The sequence below is a fragment of the Solanum tuberosum genome, unplaced genomic scaffold, assembly GCF_000226075.1.
Source record: "Solanum tuberosum cultivar DM 1-3 516 R44 unplaced genomic scaffold, SolTub_3.0 scf00073, whole genome shotgun sequence".
Lineage (NCBI taxonomy): Eukaryota > Viridiplantae > Streptophyta > Magnoliopsida > Solanales > Solanaceae > Solanum > Solanum tuberosum.
This window is the reverse complement of record NW_006239002.1, coordinates 110695-128536: the sequence shown is the minus strand read 5'-3', so window position 1 is coordinate 128536 and position 17842 is coordinate 110695. Positions and strand designations below refer to the sequence as shown.

Below are 17842 nucleotides of genomic sequence, written 5' to 3'. Positions count from 1 at the left end.
CCCCCCCCCCCCCCCCCCGCCTAATAAAATGAGTGGATAAGTTGAACCCATCATTTTTGACACGGAATATAATATTATTGACGATGACTTAAGACAGGTCGATACATACAAATCGAAGCAAGACTGACAAATTTTTAGGTTGACACGCTTTTAAAAATGAGGTGTGAGTCCAAAATGAACGATACATGTCATGAGCTTGAGTTGCAATATAAAACAAAAAATTATACACTATAATTTAAAAAATGCATTAAATTTACTGATAAGAATCTTAAAAGTTTGAATTCTGAATCCGCCTAGTGTTAGTGTACACCTCTTTGTCAATGCCTAACTGTCATTTTGTGATTGATTCATATATATGGGAGAATAGAGTGCTTGGGTACAAAACAGGTCTAGGATTTCAGCCTTGATTCTCTTTTGGTCTTTTCCAATCTCCTCTCTCATTTTTGGCCTTTTCCTCTTAAATACCCCACACTTTTGTTAAAAAGGACTAAATAGATAGAGTTAAGAGGGGATGTGTCACATATTTCTTGGACTATTTAGCAACAACAAAGGGTGTCACTACTCACTACTAACAATACTTGTCTAGTGCTTTTACTCATCATTCCCAAACACCAAAAAAAAAAAAAAAAAAAAAAAACTTCCCATTTGGTTTTCTTGAATATTTTTTTGTTAGACATACCAAAAAATCAAAATGGATTATGGTAATTCAGAATGTAGTAGTGGTTGTGAGTCTGGTTGGACTTTATACTTGGAAAATTCTTATTTAACTTCTTGTAAAGGTGAAAAGAGTTTAAAGCAAAAACAAGAAGAAACAGAGGAAGAAGAAGAAGAAGATTTGTCAATGGTATCTGATGCATCTTCAGGACCTCCAAATTTTCATCAAGAAGAAGAATATGGACATAATATTATTAATGGTGGCCATTATTATGCACCAATTAGTAATCCAAAGAGGCAGAAAGCTAAGGATAAAAAACAAAAACAAAAACAAAAACAAAAACAACTTTCTGTACTGGATGATACAGCTAGCTCACCTATCTTTGATTTCTCCAATGTAAGTTTTTTTTTTTTTTTTTGCTAAACATATACATTTATGTCTTACATTAAGTAAAGAATGTGACATTTTTTACCTATTGTTTGTTACAGAACAATTTCAGTAATATCAACAACAACAACACAAAGTCAGTGGAAAATAATGTATTGGATTTTTCACAAGGTTATTCTGCAACACACTTTCAGGTACTTAAAACAATTTATGCATGTATTAACATTTATTTTTTGAAAAAAAATAATACTAATAATTATTTTAATGCAGGGGAGATCTACATACCAAGAACACTATGGTTATTTCCAGTCATCTTTACTACCTGGAAACAAATTGCAAGAAAATCAGTAAGTTCTGTTTTCCCTTTTTTTTTTGAATAAATGGTAGCCTTGGAGCAACAGTAAAGTCATCACAGTCCTGCTAAAATAGGATGTTTTGTGCACTGAGCCGCTCTTTTATTTTACCACAAATAAATTATTTTGATGATTTAACTAATATGTTTTTTCTTTTTTTTTCCTGAATAGATGGTTTGAAGAGAAGAGGTGGGGATAATTGCTATCAGTTAAAAAAAAATGCTGATGTTAAATTGCAGCCAAGTGAATGTTTAGAATGTGGGAAGGAGTTAAATTTGTCAAAGCAAAAGGAATTGAATCTCTAAAGGGATTCTTGTTCCTTTTCTTTTTCTGTTTTTTTTTTTTTTGTTTTCTTTTAGCTGTCAATGCATTGGGAAACAGCTTTAAGAGAAAAAAATGGGAATTAATTTCCTCTCTAATTATCTTGTTGTCAATGAATAGTAGCTACAGTTTAGCTTTTCTTAAGATCTTGTTCAACAGCTTGTTTTTTTTTTTACTTTTCAATACACGATTTTCAGACATAATTAATCCAAATTCGAAATGAATGAATGAATCGTTTAGAATTGCTCTTTTGACCGGCCATTTATGATGTATTACTATTAATTAGACATGTCATCAGTTCTCAATTAAATCAAGATTTCTAGAGAAGAAATGAAAAATTCGGTCAGCAGTCTTCTACTTCTAGTCGAAGAAACAAATAATCATAGTCAATCAAGCCAAGAAAATATTATTCTAACAATATCCTCAATTTAGTTTTCTATTGATTTACTAGACTTACAATGGAATAAAACAAGACTATTAATAAGTAGCTAGAAGGTATAACCATAATAACTTTTTTTTAATTAAAAATAATAATATGTGAATTGTGATTAGGTAAGATTTGTTGCAAATTCATATTGAAAAGCTTTGTGTCCAGTAGAAGCTGACCAAATCTTGGAAAATGCTTGGCTATATAATGTAGACAAGAACTTATTTGTCTCTTGGTGTCCAGACAAGAGTACATTCTGATCATAGTCAATCAAAGATTTATTATGTCAACATTAGGCAGAGATGAATAAAAAGTTAGCATAAAATCACCTATCGTCGAAAAAAATAACCTTATAAAGATCTCATATACTTTATATTATCGATATCTTATGTCTTAACGTAAAGAATGAGTTTTGTAATATGCGAGATAACAATTGAACATAGGGTGATGGGTAGTAAGAGAAAAATGTATTGAGAGAAGCCAAAATTAATATTTGGAATATTTCTTATATGCAAGTTCATGATCCTTTTTACAAGTGCAGAGATCCTGCCTGAGATTTGCCTGACCAGGCCAGTGCTACATGCCATGTTTTAATATATAGTGTACTCTTTATCTAATTTAGAAGCATCTTCAATATTCGAATAATTTATATAAAAATTATTTATGGACTTATAGTATGTTTACTCCCTGAATTTTGTCTGCTTGAAAGTTGTTGTTGGACTTAATGTCATTTCTTTATTTTTTGGACTTTTCCCACTTAAATTCTATCTCAAACTAAAGTCATCTTTCAAGTACATGAAATTAAAAAAAAAAGATAACTTCATAATATCCAATCAATGGAACATTTAATTAAATATAATCGAGATCCCAAAATAAACAACAATAAGTAATCGATTAAACACTAATTGAAACGTAGAGCTCACCACTATCACTATCGCCATTGCCTATAATCGATCGTCATCCTTAGTCATAATCACCACTATTGTCAAGCAGTCGTCATCATCACTAGTTATCATTTATAATCATTATCACCAACCTCTATTACTACAATAACCACAAATTACTACATACAATCATCACTATCAGTCACCATTATATATCATCAATCAGCAACCTCTATTACTACAATAACCGCCAATTACCACATACAATCATCACTATCAGTCACCATTATATATCATAAATCACCATAACTATTAATCGCCACCACCAACTACTGTCATCCACCATAACCACTAGTTACTACTCACAACAACACCTATGACCACCATCGCTAGTCGTTAATATCATCAGCCACCAATCCACCATAGTCTTAGTTATTTATTATTTAGATTCTAATACATCTTCATAACTTCTACATACTTTTTGCTTTTATACAGTAGCATATGCCTTCACCACTTCAAATGAGCGCATAATCTATAGGTCACGAATCCGAGCAGTAAAATCTACATCACGGTAAGTTGTCTACATCGCATCCTTAGAGGTGAGATCCTTCCTTGACTTCATACATCGAGCTGCCTTGTATTAAGAACCCGAATTCATAGTTCTCTCGACTCAAGAAATCAAAATAAGAGTTATGAACCATTTGTTCTAATATTCAAGTTCATAAATAATTATTTGATACGGAGTATCTTATCCTCTTTTAAGAAGTTGGGACATAAGAATATTCTTAGTCCAACATTTGCTTTTTCGTACTCCCATTATCAACAAATAATAGATTTAAACAGTAAGAAAATAGTGAATCCACATTATGTTCCATTTCGTATTTCTATTTCACCAATTGTTTACTAAATGATCATTACAACTCCTCAAAGGAAACAAGGATAATGAATAATGAGTTAAAAAGACAAAACAAACATGGATACAAAAGGAAGATAACTTTTTAAGAAGATTTGTGGTAGATAGGAATCAAGAAAGTATGGGGTAAAACATTGTTGTCCTACCAACTACCATCAAAATAAAGCCTTAGAATTCAATTCCTCTAAAAAGGCACACACAAGTTCCTAACATTTAACTTTGATATATGGTCCTGAATTTAATTTTCACCTTGTACTGTTCCCTATTCTCATGACAACACAATACTCTTCACCTTCCATGTAAAATTGGCAATTTAGGTCCCATTATTTTTCTGCCATTTTTCACTTTTAGTTACAAGGCCCACAGGCATGTATGTGGTTATTATATATATCAGTGAGAATGAACATGCACAAAACTGTACTTACATCACAACCCGTACCACAAAAATACAAAAGCTGGTAACTTAACTTGGACGTAACAGGGTATGGATCTATCTCTCTGCAAAAACTTTACTGTTTTTTCTCAAGTTGCCCATACAGTTTCATCCAAAATGGAACTTTCATTTCCTTTCTTCTTTCTGTAAAATTCACAAATAATTCACTATACGTTAACATGCCTACCGCTGTCCACCTCCTTTATTCAGATTTGGGACCAGCGATCCGTGGAGAAAGTAAGATCTTCACCAAAAAAGTCTGGAGGATTCAATACAAACAAGTCTAGAGGATTCAACACCAAAAATACACACATTAAAAACTTTGAAAAAGGCAAAACCACCCTCTAGCTGAAATCTGTGGGCAAGCAAAACAACAAGTTGCCGGTCAGACAGGAGCAATGAGCTCACTCTCAAAAAATTTGTGGACGTCATAACATATCTTGTGAACATCTATGAGCTCATGCACTTACATACAACAACAACAACAATATATCCAGTGAAAGGAGGGTAGAAAATTTACAGAGAAGAAATAAATGGTTCAAGATACTTTTTATTTTTCATTTTGCATGTATTATTGAGACAGAAAATGTATACAGACATGATAGAGGAGGAACTGGAAGAGTGTAGCACAAAGAAATATGTTGATGTAGAATATATTTCATTTTCTTAGAAACAGCTGGCAGAAGGATCATAAATTGGAAGGCAGTTACGAGGTCATGACATAAGTTAAAAGAGGACCACCAGAAAAGAAAGATCAGATCTGATTATTACTATCAGATCGTTTCAGGTTTCTAAACTATAGTGGACTTGGCCTTTAAACTCTCACTGCCAACACTGCAACCTTTCATGTAAACATGCAGCATTGAGTTTCACCCCACAATGTGCCCACAACTTCTTACCAGTTTTTCATCACCATTCAATATGATGATGATCATTGTGAACTTTATCAACTCAAGTTTCAGTTGCCTTGTGAACAGAAAAGGTGGCCACCATTCAATAGAAAGGGGCTTGGCCTCAGATATGGTGCTCATCTTTTTACCTTTTCAGGCTGTCACAAACTTACAAAATCTTGTCAAACTGTATCAGTATAACAGCTAAAGTAAATTTCATCACTTGAAACCATTCATCAAACATGCTTGAGCTAAAATATACATTTTCAAATTCAATAATTATTTCGGAGAATCAGATATACTTGTTATATAGCACACTATGGGGTATGGTAAAATTCACTTTATCTTGTTTTTTCATCTGTCAAATTGAAATACAGGTCAATATGTTCACAATTCTCTCTGTTCACTCGAGCAATTGTTTGTGCTTACCCCAGGCAATTGCAACTACATATAAGAAAAGACTGCCAGTGGCACCACCACCGATTGTCCATAGGAATTCCGGCATCCCAGATTTTGTTTCGTCGAACAGGTCAATGTTAATGTTCATACCGAAAATTCCAGCCACAACAACAAAGGCGCTAACCACAAGAGTTGCCGTTGTTAACATGACTCCCATTTGCAACAGATGGTTCTGCTTGTCATCCAGCATGATGTTGATGTAGTCTTCTGTGTCATCCACATACTCACGTAGCTGAAGAAAATTAAAACAGATTCAAAAGAGAGAGATCACAACAGTGGAACAAACTAAAGTCCAGCATCCATGTATACAAAGTAGTTAACATTGAATCTGGTTTAGGTGAAAACAAAGACATTTATATAGTTAGTAAGTAATCGAACAACAGTACATGTCCAAATTTGACTTGTGTGATCGAACTTCATCTCGGATAATGCTATTCCAAAATCAATGTCATTATTTGCAATTACAACCCACATGCGGTATTTTTATCCAACGGTAGTTTTCATCTAGAATCCGAGCTTTGAAAAGTCAGATAAAATTAACTGAGAAAGGGATTAGCTAGAGAAAGTCAAACTAGGATACGAAATAGAGATGACAAATAGAAGAATGCAGTGCATCACCTAGGTTGTACTTGTATCATTAATAATGCACATGTGAAATGATGATGCAAAATTATTCTGAAATGGTGTACTGGATGCTACAGTCATAAACCTAAATCTTTCAGGATCAGCATATCTGAGGTTGTCTTCTTCCTCTAAATACAACAAAGTTCTTTCTTGATAAACTTAATTATAACTAGGCCATGATGCAGCTTTTAGGTTATAGTCTTGTTAAATGTTAATTGATGGAGATTCACCTTTTACTTTGTGTTCCATGTGAAAACTTAGCATTGTTGCTCACACAAAGAAATTAGAATGCATAATCTTACTGATGTGATTTCTTCTTCTGGTAAATGTATCAGAATCAAATGCCATTTGAATGCTAAGGTAATTGTCTAAATTCTGAAGCTTGGTTGGTTGTCAGGTTCTTAGTTTCTCTGCAAGCTACTCTTCATTAAAGATTCCATTCGAGAACATACTTCTGGCTCTATATTTAACCATTATATACTCTCTTGCAATAAGAGAGTTAGCCATACAACTGATACATATATTTTAATGTACCAACAAAAAATCATACACATACTGTCCAAACTCTTCCAGAAGCAAATTTCAAGAGGTGCACAACTATGGGGACATAATTTCAAAATTAACTGTTGGTCAGCGGAGGACAAAAATATTTATTAAGAACAGAACTTCACTTAATCAAAAAGTTGGATTGGACAGACTTCAAAAATTCAATCTATCTAAAGATCTGCTCCCTGTTTTTATCAGGGCTTCACAATCACTGCCTGTATCTGTTCCTTTTTCTTTAATCCTCTTTGAAGAATTATAGCACATCTCCTTGAACATCCTTCTCTATAAATGAATAGTAGATTTGCAGTGAAGTCTCATCCTTCTAAAAGCTAGGGTGACCCCATTGTTCTGTTTCTATTATCCTTCCCTCTCCATTCCTCACTACATCATTGAGTTTGGGAACCACTACTTTCATTTGCTCTAATACCATACCCTCAACTACTTAATTTTGGAGCTAATTACAAATAACCCAAGTTGAATATGAGATGTCTGGTGGACATCATTAATTTATTTATATGATCAGAAAATCATTTTTGGATAATGCAGATAAAGCTTTGTATCAATACATTTGCATAGATGTCTAGATGGTTTGTAGGAGATTTCTTCAACTTCAAAGCTTTCGTTTTTCTCCTCTCATTCTATCCTCCAACCTCTTTCACTTTTTCTCTCTCTGAAAAATGAAAAATGGCCACTCTGGTGGCATGCAAATCAACTATTGCCATGAGCATCCTAGTTTGACACGAGGCTCCCTCTAATTACAAATGCCCCTCAATGGACAGGACCCAAAATTATCCCTACTCCTAAGTTTTGTGCGATACGCTAGTCTTTTTAGATGATCGGACCTATAAAGTTGGTGGAGAACAGAGACAAAAAGGACCTCGGAATTGTACAAATTTCTACTCCGCCACTACCTAACACTAAGGAAAATGTGGTATGCTTCATACACCGGGCTGCCTTGTATCAGAACCAGAGGCGGATCTATTAAGGCATGTGGGGGTGCCACGCCACCCCCGAACTTCGACGGAAACTCTATATATACATAGGTATATATATATAATATTTATATTTATATAAAGCGTGCCACCCACAGAACAAAATTGGCTTGTGGTGCCACGGTAGGAGGGCAACTTTAGAAGGCTGATGTTGCGGGTTCGAATCCCATTTGTACCTATTTTTTTGAGAAAGACATTGTTTTAAGAAAAAGGAAATTGTTGCACACGTTCTTTTAAGAAAAATTAGAGAACTAAAATTAATTTAAATCGAAAAGACGAATAATTTAATCAAATATAAAATTAGTTTAATCGATAAGTCTATTTGGCACCCACGGAATCTAAATCCTGGATCCACCACTGATCAGAACCCAATTCATAGTTCTCCCAGCTCAAGAAATCAAAATAAGAGTCTCGAACCATTTGTTCTAAAATTCAAGTTCATAAATAACTCTGTGATAACAGAGTATCTTATCCTCTTTAAAGAAGTTGGGACATAAGAATATTCTCAGTCTAACAACTGTTTTTCAGTTTCTTTTCCAACTTTTCATACTCCCATTATCCGGTAATAGTGGATTTAAAAAGTAAGAAAACAGTGAATCCACATTCTGCCCCATGGATGAAATCACTATTATTTGGTATAAATAAGATTAATGTTCGATTTCACCAATTGTACACTAAATGGTCATTACAATTACACAAATAAAGAAGGGAAGGAAAATTAAATAGCAAAAGATAATGAATAGCAGTAAAGACAACAAACATGGATACAAAAAGGAAAAGAGGAAGGTATCCCACGGAATTAGTCGAGGTGAGCGCAAGCTGGCCCCGGACACCACAGTTATTAAAAGTAAAAGAAAAGGAGATGATTAGGTTTTTTGGTTCTTAAGTCAATTTATGGTTTGATAGGAATCAAGAAGGTATGGGGAAAATCATTGTTGTCCTACCAACTACAATCAATATAAAGCCTTAAAATTCAATTCCTCTAAAAGGCACACCACACGTACAACAAAACACTCTTCATCCCAAGAGAAACCATAAATGGCATTTTAGGCCCCTTATCTTTCTGCTATTTTCCACTTTTGGTTAAGGCCCACAGGCATGTGGTTATATATCAGTGAGAGTGAACATGCACAAAAGTGTACTCAGATCACAATCCTACTACACACAAAAATACAAAAGCTGGTAACTTAAGTTGGATGTAACAGGGCATGGATCTATCTCTCTGCAAAACTTAACCGTATTCTCTCAAATTGCCCATCAAATTTCCACAGTTGATCCAAAATTACGTTAGCCGCCCTACTCCTAAGTTTTGTGTGACAAAGCTAGTCGTTTTAGATGATCAGACCTATATTCTGTTGAGCAATCGTAAGTTACGCAAAAAAAATTGGAACAGCAATTTTACCTTCGATTTCTCTCTACATCCATTAGTCCTAATCATTAAGCAAAATAGAAATGGGGCTTGGGGAGTAGTCCCTTCAACACTCATTTAGAAAATTTGAAGGGAAATGTAACCCGAGAGTCTCCGAATGGAAGGAAAACTCTTTTGTACAAATTTTGGAAGATTCTTGCTTTATTTTTTGTTTTTTTATTTTGCGAATTTTCAATCCAACCATGAGATTCCGATTGGCATAGGTGATTGCTGAGATTGGTAGAGAGCCATATATTTATCAAAATTCTCTACTTTTTGATGGACGGATTTTCCCTAGTGTGGTTATAGAGAAAATGGAATATTAATAAGTGGAAACTCAGCTAAATAAAATTTCTATAAAATCAACAGTTCAAATAAAACGTGTAGACTTTTGATGGAAGTAGTCGAATTTTATCCTATATCCTTTCAACCTCAAAAAATGAAAGTAGTCGCATTTACATATATGCACATAATAGTACAAATACACGTCCAATAACATGATAGTTGAAGTTTTACGAACTCTTAGTGTGATAAATTAAATAGTCTACGGGAGTTTTACCTTAATAAATCAGCCCCTTAATTGATGCAATGATATTGGCAAGGCAATTCATGCAACTTTTTAAAATGGGTCAAGCATCTAGATGAGTATTTAATGCATCAATTGTGCACCCACTAATCATTGTTAGCTAGAAACAGCAAGTTACCCATCCCAAAATATGAAATAGTATTAGATAACTTTTACAAGTCCAGTCCAAATTATTTTGTGTAAAGCATTCTTTTCATAGAATGCACAAATGAGTCGTATAAATGTCTTGAAGCTAAACTAACAATCTATATACTTGTGAGAGTAATTCAATTATCTAGAAAGATCACTCACAGTGTTCAGTTTATTCAATGTACCGTCAATTTGAACAAAGTATGCTTCTAGGAGCATTTCAAGCTCCTCTACGTCCAGATGCTTGCTTATGGCACTCCGAGTCGTGCTGGTATGTGTCCCACGACTACCTCGGCTAAGAGCATTAGGGCCACCATACAAACGTTCCTGCTGGTGGTCAATATGTGGAGTGTCTGCATCGTAACTGGTGGAACCTGCATTTGCGTCCATTGAGATTTCCACAGGAACCCTGACATATCAAATAGCTTGAAGTTTAGGAATGACATAGAAACACTGATCGACATCACCGACACCTCTCAGGATCGTGCAAAAGCATTTTTAAATAGCATTGATCAGTAGTTATCTCAGTATACAAGACCAGATTTGAAGAAAACTTCATCATAATAGCATTGTTTTGACAGTCAAGAAAATCATCCACACTAGTCCCATTTTCCCAGACTCTGGGATCCATTCGGCTCGATAGAAGTCCACAGAAGAGTTATAAGGCAGTAATATCTGCAGGGACACTCATTCAGGGCGAGGCATGACACATTGCTTCACAAGCTCAATGTGGTCAGATGTAGATGATGAAACAACATAACAAAGAGAGACAAACACAGTATAGAACCGATAGTGTATCTCTTTTTATTCTTTAGAAAATAAAGGACCAATAGCATCTCAGCAGATGGAAGTAGCATTAATAAATGTGTGCATACTATACTCTGCTGGCACATCAGATCAACTATAAATAGTAATGAGAATCAAGGTATTGACTCTATTGGTGGTCAAAAGATTTTCTTGTTTAGTTATTCATACAATTGCGCAAAAACTCTAGAAGTAAAATGAAGCAGGGAAAAAGACTGCAGACTGGAGAACCAGATAGTGGTGAATATTTGAGATTCAGCTGCTCCAAAGAATTTTTATCATCTGTCAAGGTTATTTAAACTTGTTTACTTTTTGAAGGGCAGAGAAGATGTGGATAAAGTAGCACTAATGGATAATATATTGTCATGACTGGCCATCCTGGCTTCTCCCAAATGCATTAAGTTATCTACAAATGCAACCATTTTCCAAGATAAGTTTTGAAATTAAACTGCTTAGGCTCAATATGTTGATGACAGACTAAGGGAGATCCTTCTAGTTTACATATATAGAGGTACTAAAACACAAAGGGAAGGATAAGACATCAGAGTATCAGAAATTTATGACATACCTATCATCCATGTTCGACTGAATAACTTCCTCATCAATGCCATCTTGCCCGCTTATAGAGGAAACAGAAGAGTTTTCAAGTTGTTCCATCAGCTTGTCAGTCAAATACATCTCCGCCATATCTTCATCATCATCGAGTAGATGCTCCAGTTCATCTCTGACCTAACAATAGAGAAATGCCGATTTGAGTACCAAAAAATTTGTAGATAACACATTTCAGAGCAATCACTCAAAAAGAAAGGGAACACGGTAGTTCATTTTGTAACCCTTTGTCTATCAAAGTACTCTCTTAAGAGTAATGCTAGAGATCAATTTTGAGGCTTAGATCTACAAGCAATTTGCAGACTATAACAGCAGTGCCTCAAAACTAAACCATTCTAACAGATGGTACGTGTGAAACACTTGCTAGAAAACTATATTAGTACATGTTGACCTTCTAACAGGGAAAAGTTATTTTTCTGAGTATCAGCCTTTCTAAAGATATATACACATAGATAAACTTCAATGGAATCGCATTCCATAAATGAATGTCATTAATGTTGTCATTTACCATCCAAATTTCCATGCCTTGAGATTCGTGTGGAATTGTAGAAAAAGAATTAAGACTGAATAGACCGTTTCAGTGTCAAAAGCATAAAATATACCTACAAAGTTAGCATCTCAAATATTTGATCCGCTGCTAGGTTTCTCGTGAATTATTCAGTAACAGTTAACCAAGACAGTTAGCGTACTGAGAAATACAGAAACTTTATCTAATGTATACCTTCTGAACACGTCCTGTAATAGCAACCAAGCGACTTTTGATTTGACGAACACGTTCCAAGTTGAGAGTACTAATTTTTGATGTCAGCTTATCTAAAGCAGGATGAGCTTCTTGCTCCAGTGTCCTTGCCTGCTTGGGAAAGAACCACAAAAACAAAGACCAGAAAGACGGAAAAATGAGCAACAATGACAGTGAAGAGTAACCAACTCAAACAGCGCAATAAAGCCCTATAACAGTGTTTGGCACATTTGAGTAAAGCAATAGAATTATGCTTCACCTCATTATCCAAGCAACTGCAAGCAGCCTCCAGACATGCCTCCAAAGCAACAAACTCAAAAGGGAGAAGCTTCGGCCCATCTCGATTCTCACCCGCTAGCTGCTTCCCATCAGCCTTGTTCTCATCTATTGATCGGAAGCTTGCAGAGAGGTTTGGAGGTGAAACTTCTTCAGACTGAGGCTCTTCCAGATCATACAGATTTGTCCAGTCTGCATTATTGCCACCCCCTCCAGCTTCCTTATTCACAATGACAACAATTTTATCAGATCAATTATCACAACCCCTAGTCCTCCCCCCTCCTCCCATATTAAAGCAGATATAAGTACAAAGTTAAGTTTGAGCACAAGAAGTTATCCAAATTGAGATAGGTCATACAACAATAACATACCCAGTATAGTCCCACAGACCACAAGTGACTATAAATTGAGATAGGTCATAAAATCTAAAATTTTAGGCATTACACCTGAAGATGCAAAAAAGAAGTCTATTATAAACCAAAATGAGACGGCAAAACTGGTTAAACTTGAAGCTTCTGCTAGATGGTCTAAATACAAATTTCTTATTTTTTTTCATAAATCTAAAATAAAACAAAAAAGGGATTTTGATGCTTGGCCTGTAGTAGGTATCTGGTTTACCGCTTTAGGTATCAGCACTATGGCTTTCAACATGGATCCCCAGGGATGATAGAGCAGTTGAAGCATAGGTGTAACAACCTAGAGATCCCAAGAATCCCACTCAGGTCTAACCCGGCACATATGTTTGTAAGCAGTAGCAGACTCCGGTGGATTAGATAAAGTGTGTTTAAGTGGGCCGAAACACCACCATCATTAAGAAAAAGGTATGCATGTATACATACATACATGCATACATCCCATAGAGTGGAGTATAATGCAACTTTTTAACAGCAGTAGCAATAATCATGAAAATAGAAAACCAGTAATTCTGAATAGAAAATTTCAAACTTGATAATATCCAAGAACCTACAGAAGTAACACCTAGCAATGTACATACTACTAGTATAAAAGCTAAGATTGGACATTTTACAATATCATCAACTAAATACTAAGAAGAGTAACACACATTATCGATGAAACACCCCCAAAGCATCAAAATGAGAAAAGAAATCATTTTAAGTTGGATTGGTTGTATGAATCTTCTATACCCACTCCCTCTGTTGGGTACGAAATCATTAGGATAAAATTCAGATAACTATTATCTATACATTTTATTGGGGTTGGCTACATGATACTAAAGCATCAGAAATTGATTATTTCTCAGAATATAAAATCAAGAAAATAACCTGGGACTTGGTAGCTTGGTGATGACGCAAAATTCTCCGTTGAACCTCTTCAACAAAAGGAGCAACAGAGGGATCCCTAGCGTTGAGCAAGAGGACTTCCTGGGCGGTAATAATAGCCTTGATATGCTCCAAATTGATGACGATAGCCCGTTCACGACCCAATACAGTAGATGGATACGAGAGAAGTGGGTCCAATATGCGAAGATCACGAGCTGGAAGTCCAGTTCGCCGCATAATTGCATGTTTTCCGGCTTCCACAACTTGGGTCTGTCCAGTTGAATCCAACAGAAGCCATGAACGTACCCCGGTGGCCTTCTTTCGCATAGCAGCGCCCACGGTTACGCCGCCGGGGATGGCGGTGTTGGGTCGGTGTATATCGGCGTCATCGTCCGGCGATGGAACGGAAAATTTCTGCGGCGGAGTAACGCCCCTCATAATTACCGGGATAAGCTAAATCGGTGAACAAATGGCTCAGAGAGTATCTAATTATGCTCCCAACCCGCCCAAAATTTTATGGGTTGGGCACATTTTTAGTTTGATAATAATTTTAATTAAATACTTGAAGAAAATTATGCATTCATTTTTTTTATTATTATTATTTATCTCATAAATTTAATATTAGGTAATTCTCATTCCATTAAATAAATTAACATATTTGTCAAATAATGTAAACAATAATCGTAATTTAATTATATAATAGTAAGTTTTTTTATTCTTTTTAAATGCTTTAAAAATAAAATAAATAATTTTTGAACAAAATATAAAGAAAAATATATTCTAAATAAAATAAAAGTATATAAGTAAATCCATCTCTTTCTGCTAGATATTGTCTTTAAAAAATTATTCACCTAATGTGAAATATTTTCCTAAAAAAAATAAATTAAGCAAACCTACTCCACTAGAGAGAATGCAGAAGCAACAAAATTTCAATAACAAGACCATCAAATTCTAAAAGAGGATAGGTATGATTGACTTATGATTGGGATTAACTCCTTTTAATTTATAATTAAATAATTTAGATTATAATAAAGAATTTTGAAAAAGTAATGTGTAAAAAAATACGTGTTGAAGATGGCAAGTTAAGTGACATAAGACGAGAAAATGATCAAAATGGTCCTTGATGTATTGGGGTTGCTTTATTTTGGTCCTCAATATATTCTAGGTGATTGAAATAGTCCTTCACTGTTATATTTAACAGTTTTTGGGGGTAAAATGTTAAGTTTGGGTAAAAGACTAAATTGAACACATTTTGTCATACATGAAGGACTATTTCAATCACCTAGAATATATTGAGGACCAAAATAAAGCAACCCCAATACATCAAGGACCATTTTGATCATTTTCTTGACATAAGACATATTATTAGTTTAGAATGGTCGTCAAGTGCTGCCATCTAATTAAGAGAATCACAAATTTTCACGATTTTTAATATTTTTTTATTTTTCATTCAATATTCGATATTCATAATGGAGCCTTGACTAATCTAAATTTGAATCACGTAAGACTCATCATCTAAGGAGGAAATACTCCTTAACAAGATTCTTTTTTCATATCTAGGACTCAAACTCAAAAGTTAAGAATGTTGGATCTCCATATATCCCACTACAACTTTTGTTGATGACGCTTGTCTTTAACCGCTATTTCAGCCAATCACAAATCTTTTGATATAATTTTTTAAAAAAAAATCTAATATGTCCTTCAAAAACAAACAAAACATCATTTATTATAAATAAAAATTACATTTTTTAAATTTAAATATAGAAAATTAACTAAACAAAAAACAAATTCAGCCAGTGACAGCTTTAACTAGTTTGTGTAGTTTTGCAATAGCGACATTAAAATTTGTTATCAACAAATCGCTAAGTCAATATTTTCACTTATGTTTGTCATACATATACTTTGCAAATCATCATGTTGGTCATAACCAAAAATGAACATAAAATCTTGAATAAAATTCTAAATCTTGGACAGACAATTGAAATCATGTACGTTGTTAGTGTAGAATTCGCTAACAGCTTTGCCCACAAACCTAAAGGGTGCAACAACAAATACGACCAATTTGTTCTTCGATTTGCTTTTCATTTTTTTTAGGCTGAGGAGTTAATATATTGAAATGATTAGAAGCTTTGTGTGTTGGTAGAGTTGAAGATGGAGGTATTTATAAGTGTGTGAGGATCGATGAATTTAATGTTAGTAGTTATTCCTTCCGTTCTTTTTATTTGTGATGGTTTCCTTTTTCATAGTCAAATTATAAGACTTTTGACTTACATTTTATAATGTATTTTTTCATCATATTGATATGTAAAATATTGCAATTTATACTACTTTTCGTATAGTTTTTAAATATCTAAATTTTTAGTTTAAAATATTTTGAAAATTAATCAAATTGACTTTTGAAAAAGACAATAATGACAATTAAAAAGAATGGAAAGAGTAATTAATTACGTTGACTCCATAAAAATTCATTATACCAATGTATATATATATATAAATAAAATAGCGTTTACACTACTAGCATAATTTGATTAGCTATGACAAATGACGTACCTGCTTATTATAAAGAGCTATGGATCTACAACTTTTTAAGTGAGTGGATTGGTAAATATTTTTTATAATGTCTATCAATAAAGCTCAATACTTTAAAGTTAATTATATATATATATATATATATATTATACTAGTAAAAAGTAATGCAATAAATATATAGTTGAACGATTATAGCTGGTAGATTTAGTTATATCTTTTCTAATTGTCAACAAAAGACTTTCTACCAGAATTGTCTTATAGTAATATAACTTAATTCTCAAAAGTGCAGTTGTTATAAGTATAATGATAATCGTATTATATCAAACAATTTAAAAACGAGTTGACATATATCATTTCAGAAATAAACGACAAAAAATTATACTCACTTTATTTACATTAAATTAATGAATATAAGAGTTAATGTTTAAGTGATACACTATGTTTTTATGTTAATTTTTGTTGATTCTTACGATGAATCATTTACCAACAGAATATAGCCTCCCCATCTTTCTTTCTTGTTTCCATTATTCTTCTTAATTTATTCAACTGTTCTGAAAAAACAAAGTGTTTTTCTTTATTTAATAATCTATCAAGGATGTAGTTTACTATATCCAGCTTGTGATAGCCGGACAAAATATTCTTACTATATATCATAATTTTTTAAAATATTCCTATTTCGGATAGAGTAAAAATTGTCATATTTGTAATTAAAATGTTAATATTATAAATAAAAGAACTAAAATTATATTAAATAAATTAAGGTCTTAAATAGAATATTCTAGTGATTTTTCCTTGGATAAATATGTCAGTTCCCTCTTTATAGCACATGGCTTAGCTCAGCCCATTACACATTGGGCCCAGAACGGCCCCATTGCGATTGCACAAGGCCCGTAAAAATAGTGCCCGTTGACAGCTTTTAAATCCTGTCCTTGAGAAATACGAGTAGTAATTATCATGGAATTTTAAATTTCACATTTAAAACTCTATGCCCATAATAATATCCTTAATTTCGTTTATAAAATTTGTAATAGTGATTATTTTTAATTAAAAATATCATATATAAATTTTACTTGTTTGTAACTTCTTATTAGCAATCGTAGTGGTGCATCGTATTGGGCTTAGTCCAATTCAATCTAATTTCTCCAAAAGGGCTAAAACCAATCTAACTTTCCTCCAAAATTTCTCTAGTCTCAACAGGTATGGCCTCAAATGTACAAGGCGATAGGGATGTTAACTAAAAGGTCGGAATCAAATTTGAGCAGATTAAAATAAATTGACTTTATAAATAGATCATAACTTATAAATCGCTATGAACTGAGAAATAAATTGTGACTAAACTAGTTCAACTCAAAAGTTATTTATTTTAGTTCGCAATCTCAGGTTGCGTTGTATGATTGAATTGCTAGAATTTTGATTTATTACATCACATCACATTGGTATATACTAATTTCCAACTTTTAAAGAACTTGTTTTGTCTTTTATTTTATTTGACAAAATTATTTATGAATATTAGTTTTGTGCTAACGTTATATTTCATTTATTGACCCAATCAATGCCGTATAAAATCAACCAATATATATATATATATATATATATAT

General features: G+C 33.5%; 2 protein-coding genes across 2 annotated transcripts; one reads left to right on the top strand and one right to left on the bottom strand.

The window, feature by feature from the left end:
• The first annotated feature begins 392 nt into the window (after window positions 1-392).
• Window positions 393-1885, top strand: LOC102580491 (uncharacterized). Its single transcript, XM_006346225.2, has 4 exons — window positions 393-1051; window positions 1144-1236; window positions 1313-1389; window positions 1567-1885. Exons 1-4 carry the CDS (start codon window positions 692-694, stop codon window positions 1592-1594), a joined length of 558 nt encoding a protein of 185 aa, XP_006346287.1. The 5' UTR covers window positions 393-691; the 3' UTR covers window positions 1595-1885.
• Window positions 1886-5461: 3576 nt separating this feature from the next.
• On the bottom strand, window positions 5462-14252 carry LOC102580163 (magnesium transporter MRS2-3). The gene is made up of 6 exons (XM_006346224.2): window positions 13719-14252; window positions 12419-12655; window positions 12142-12270; window positions 11380-11540; window positions 10170-10416; window positions 5462-5954 (listed from the first exon to the last, which is right to left on the bottom strand). Exons 1-6 carry the CDS (start codon window positions 14151-14153, stop codon window positions 5667-5669), a joined length of 1497 nt encoding a protein of 498 aa, XP_006346286.1. The 5' UTR covers window positions 14154-14252; the 3' UTR covers window positions 5462-5666.
• Between the last annotated feature and the right edge of the window lie 3590 nt (window positions 14253-17842).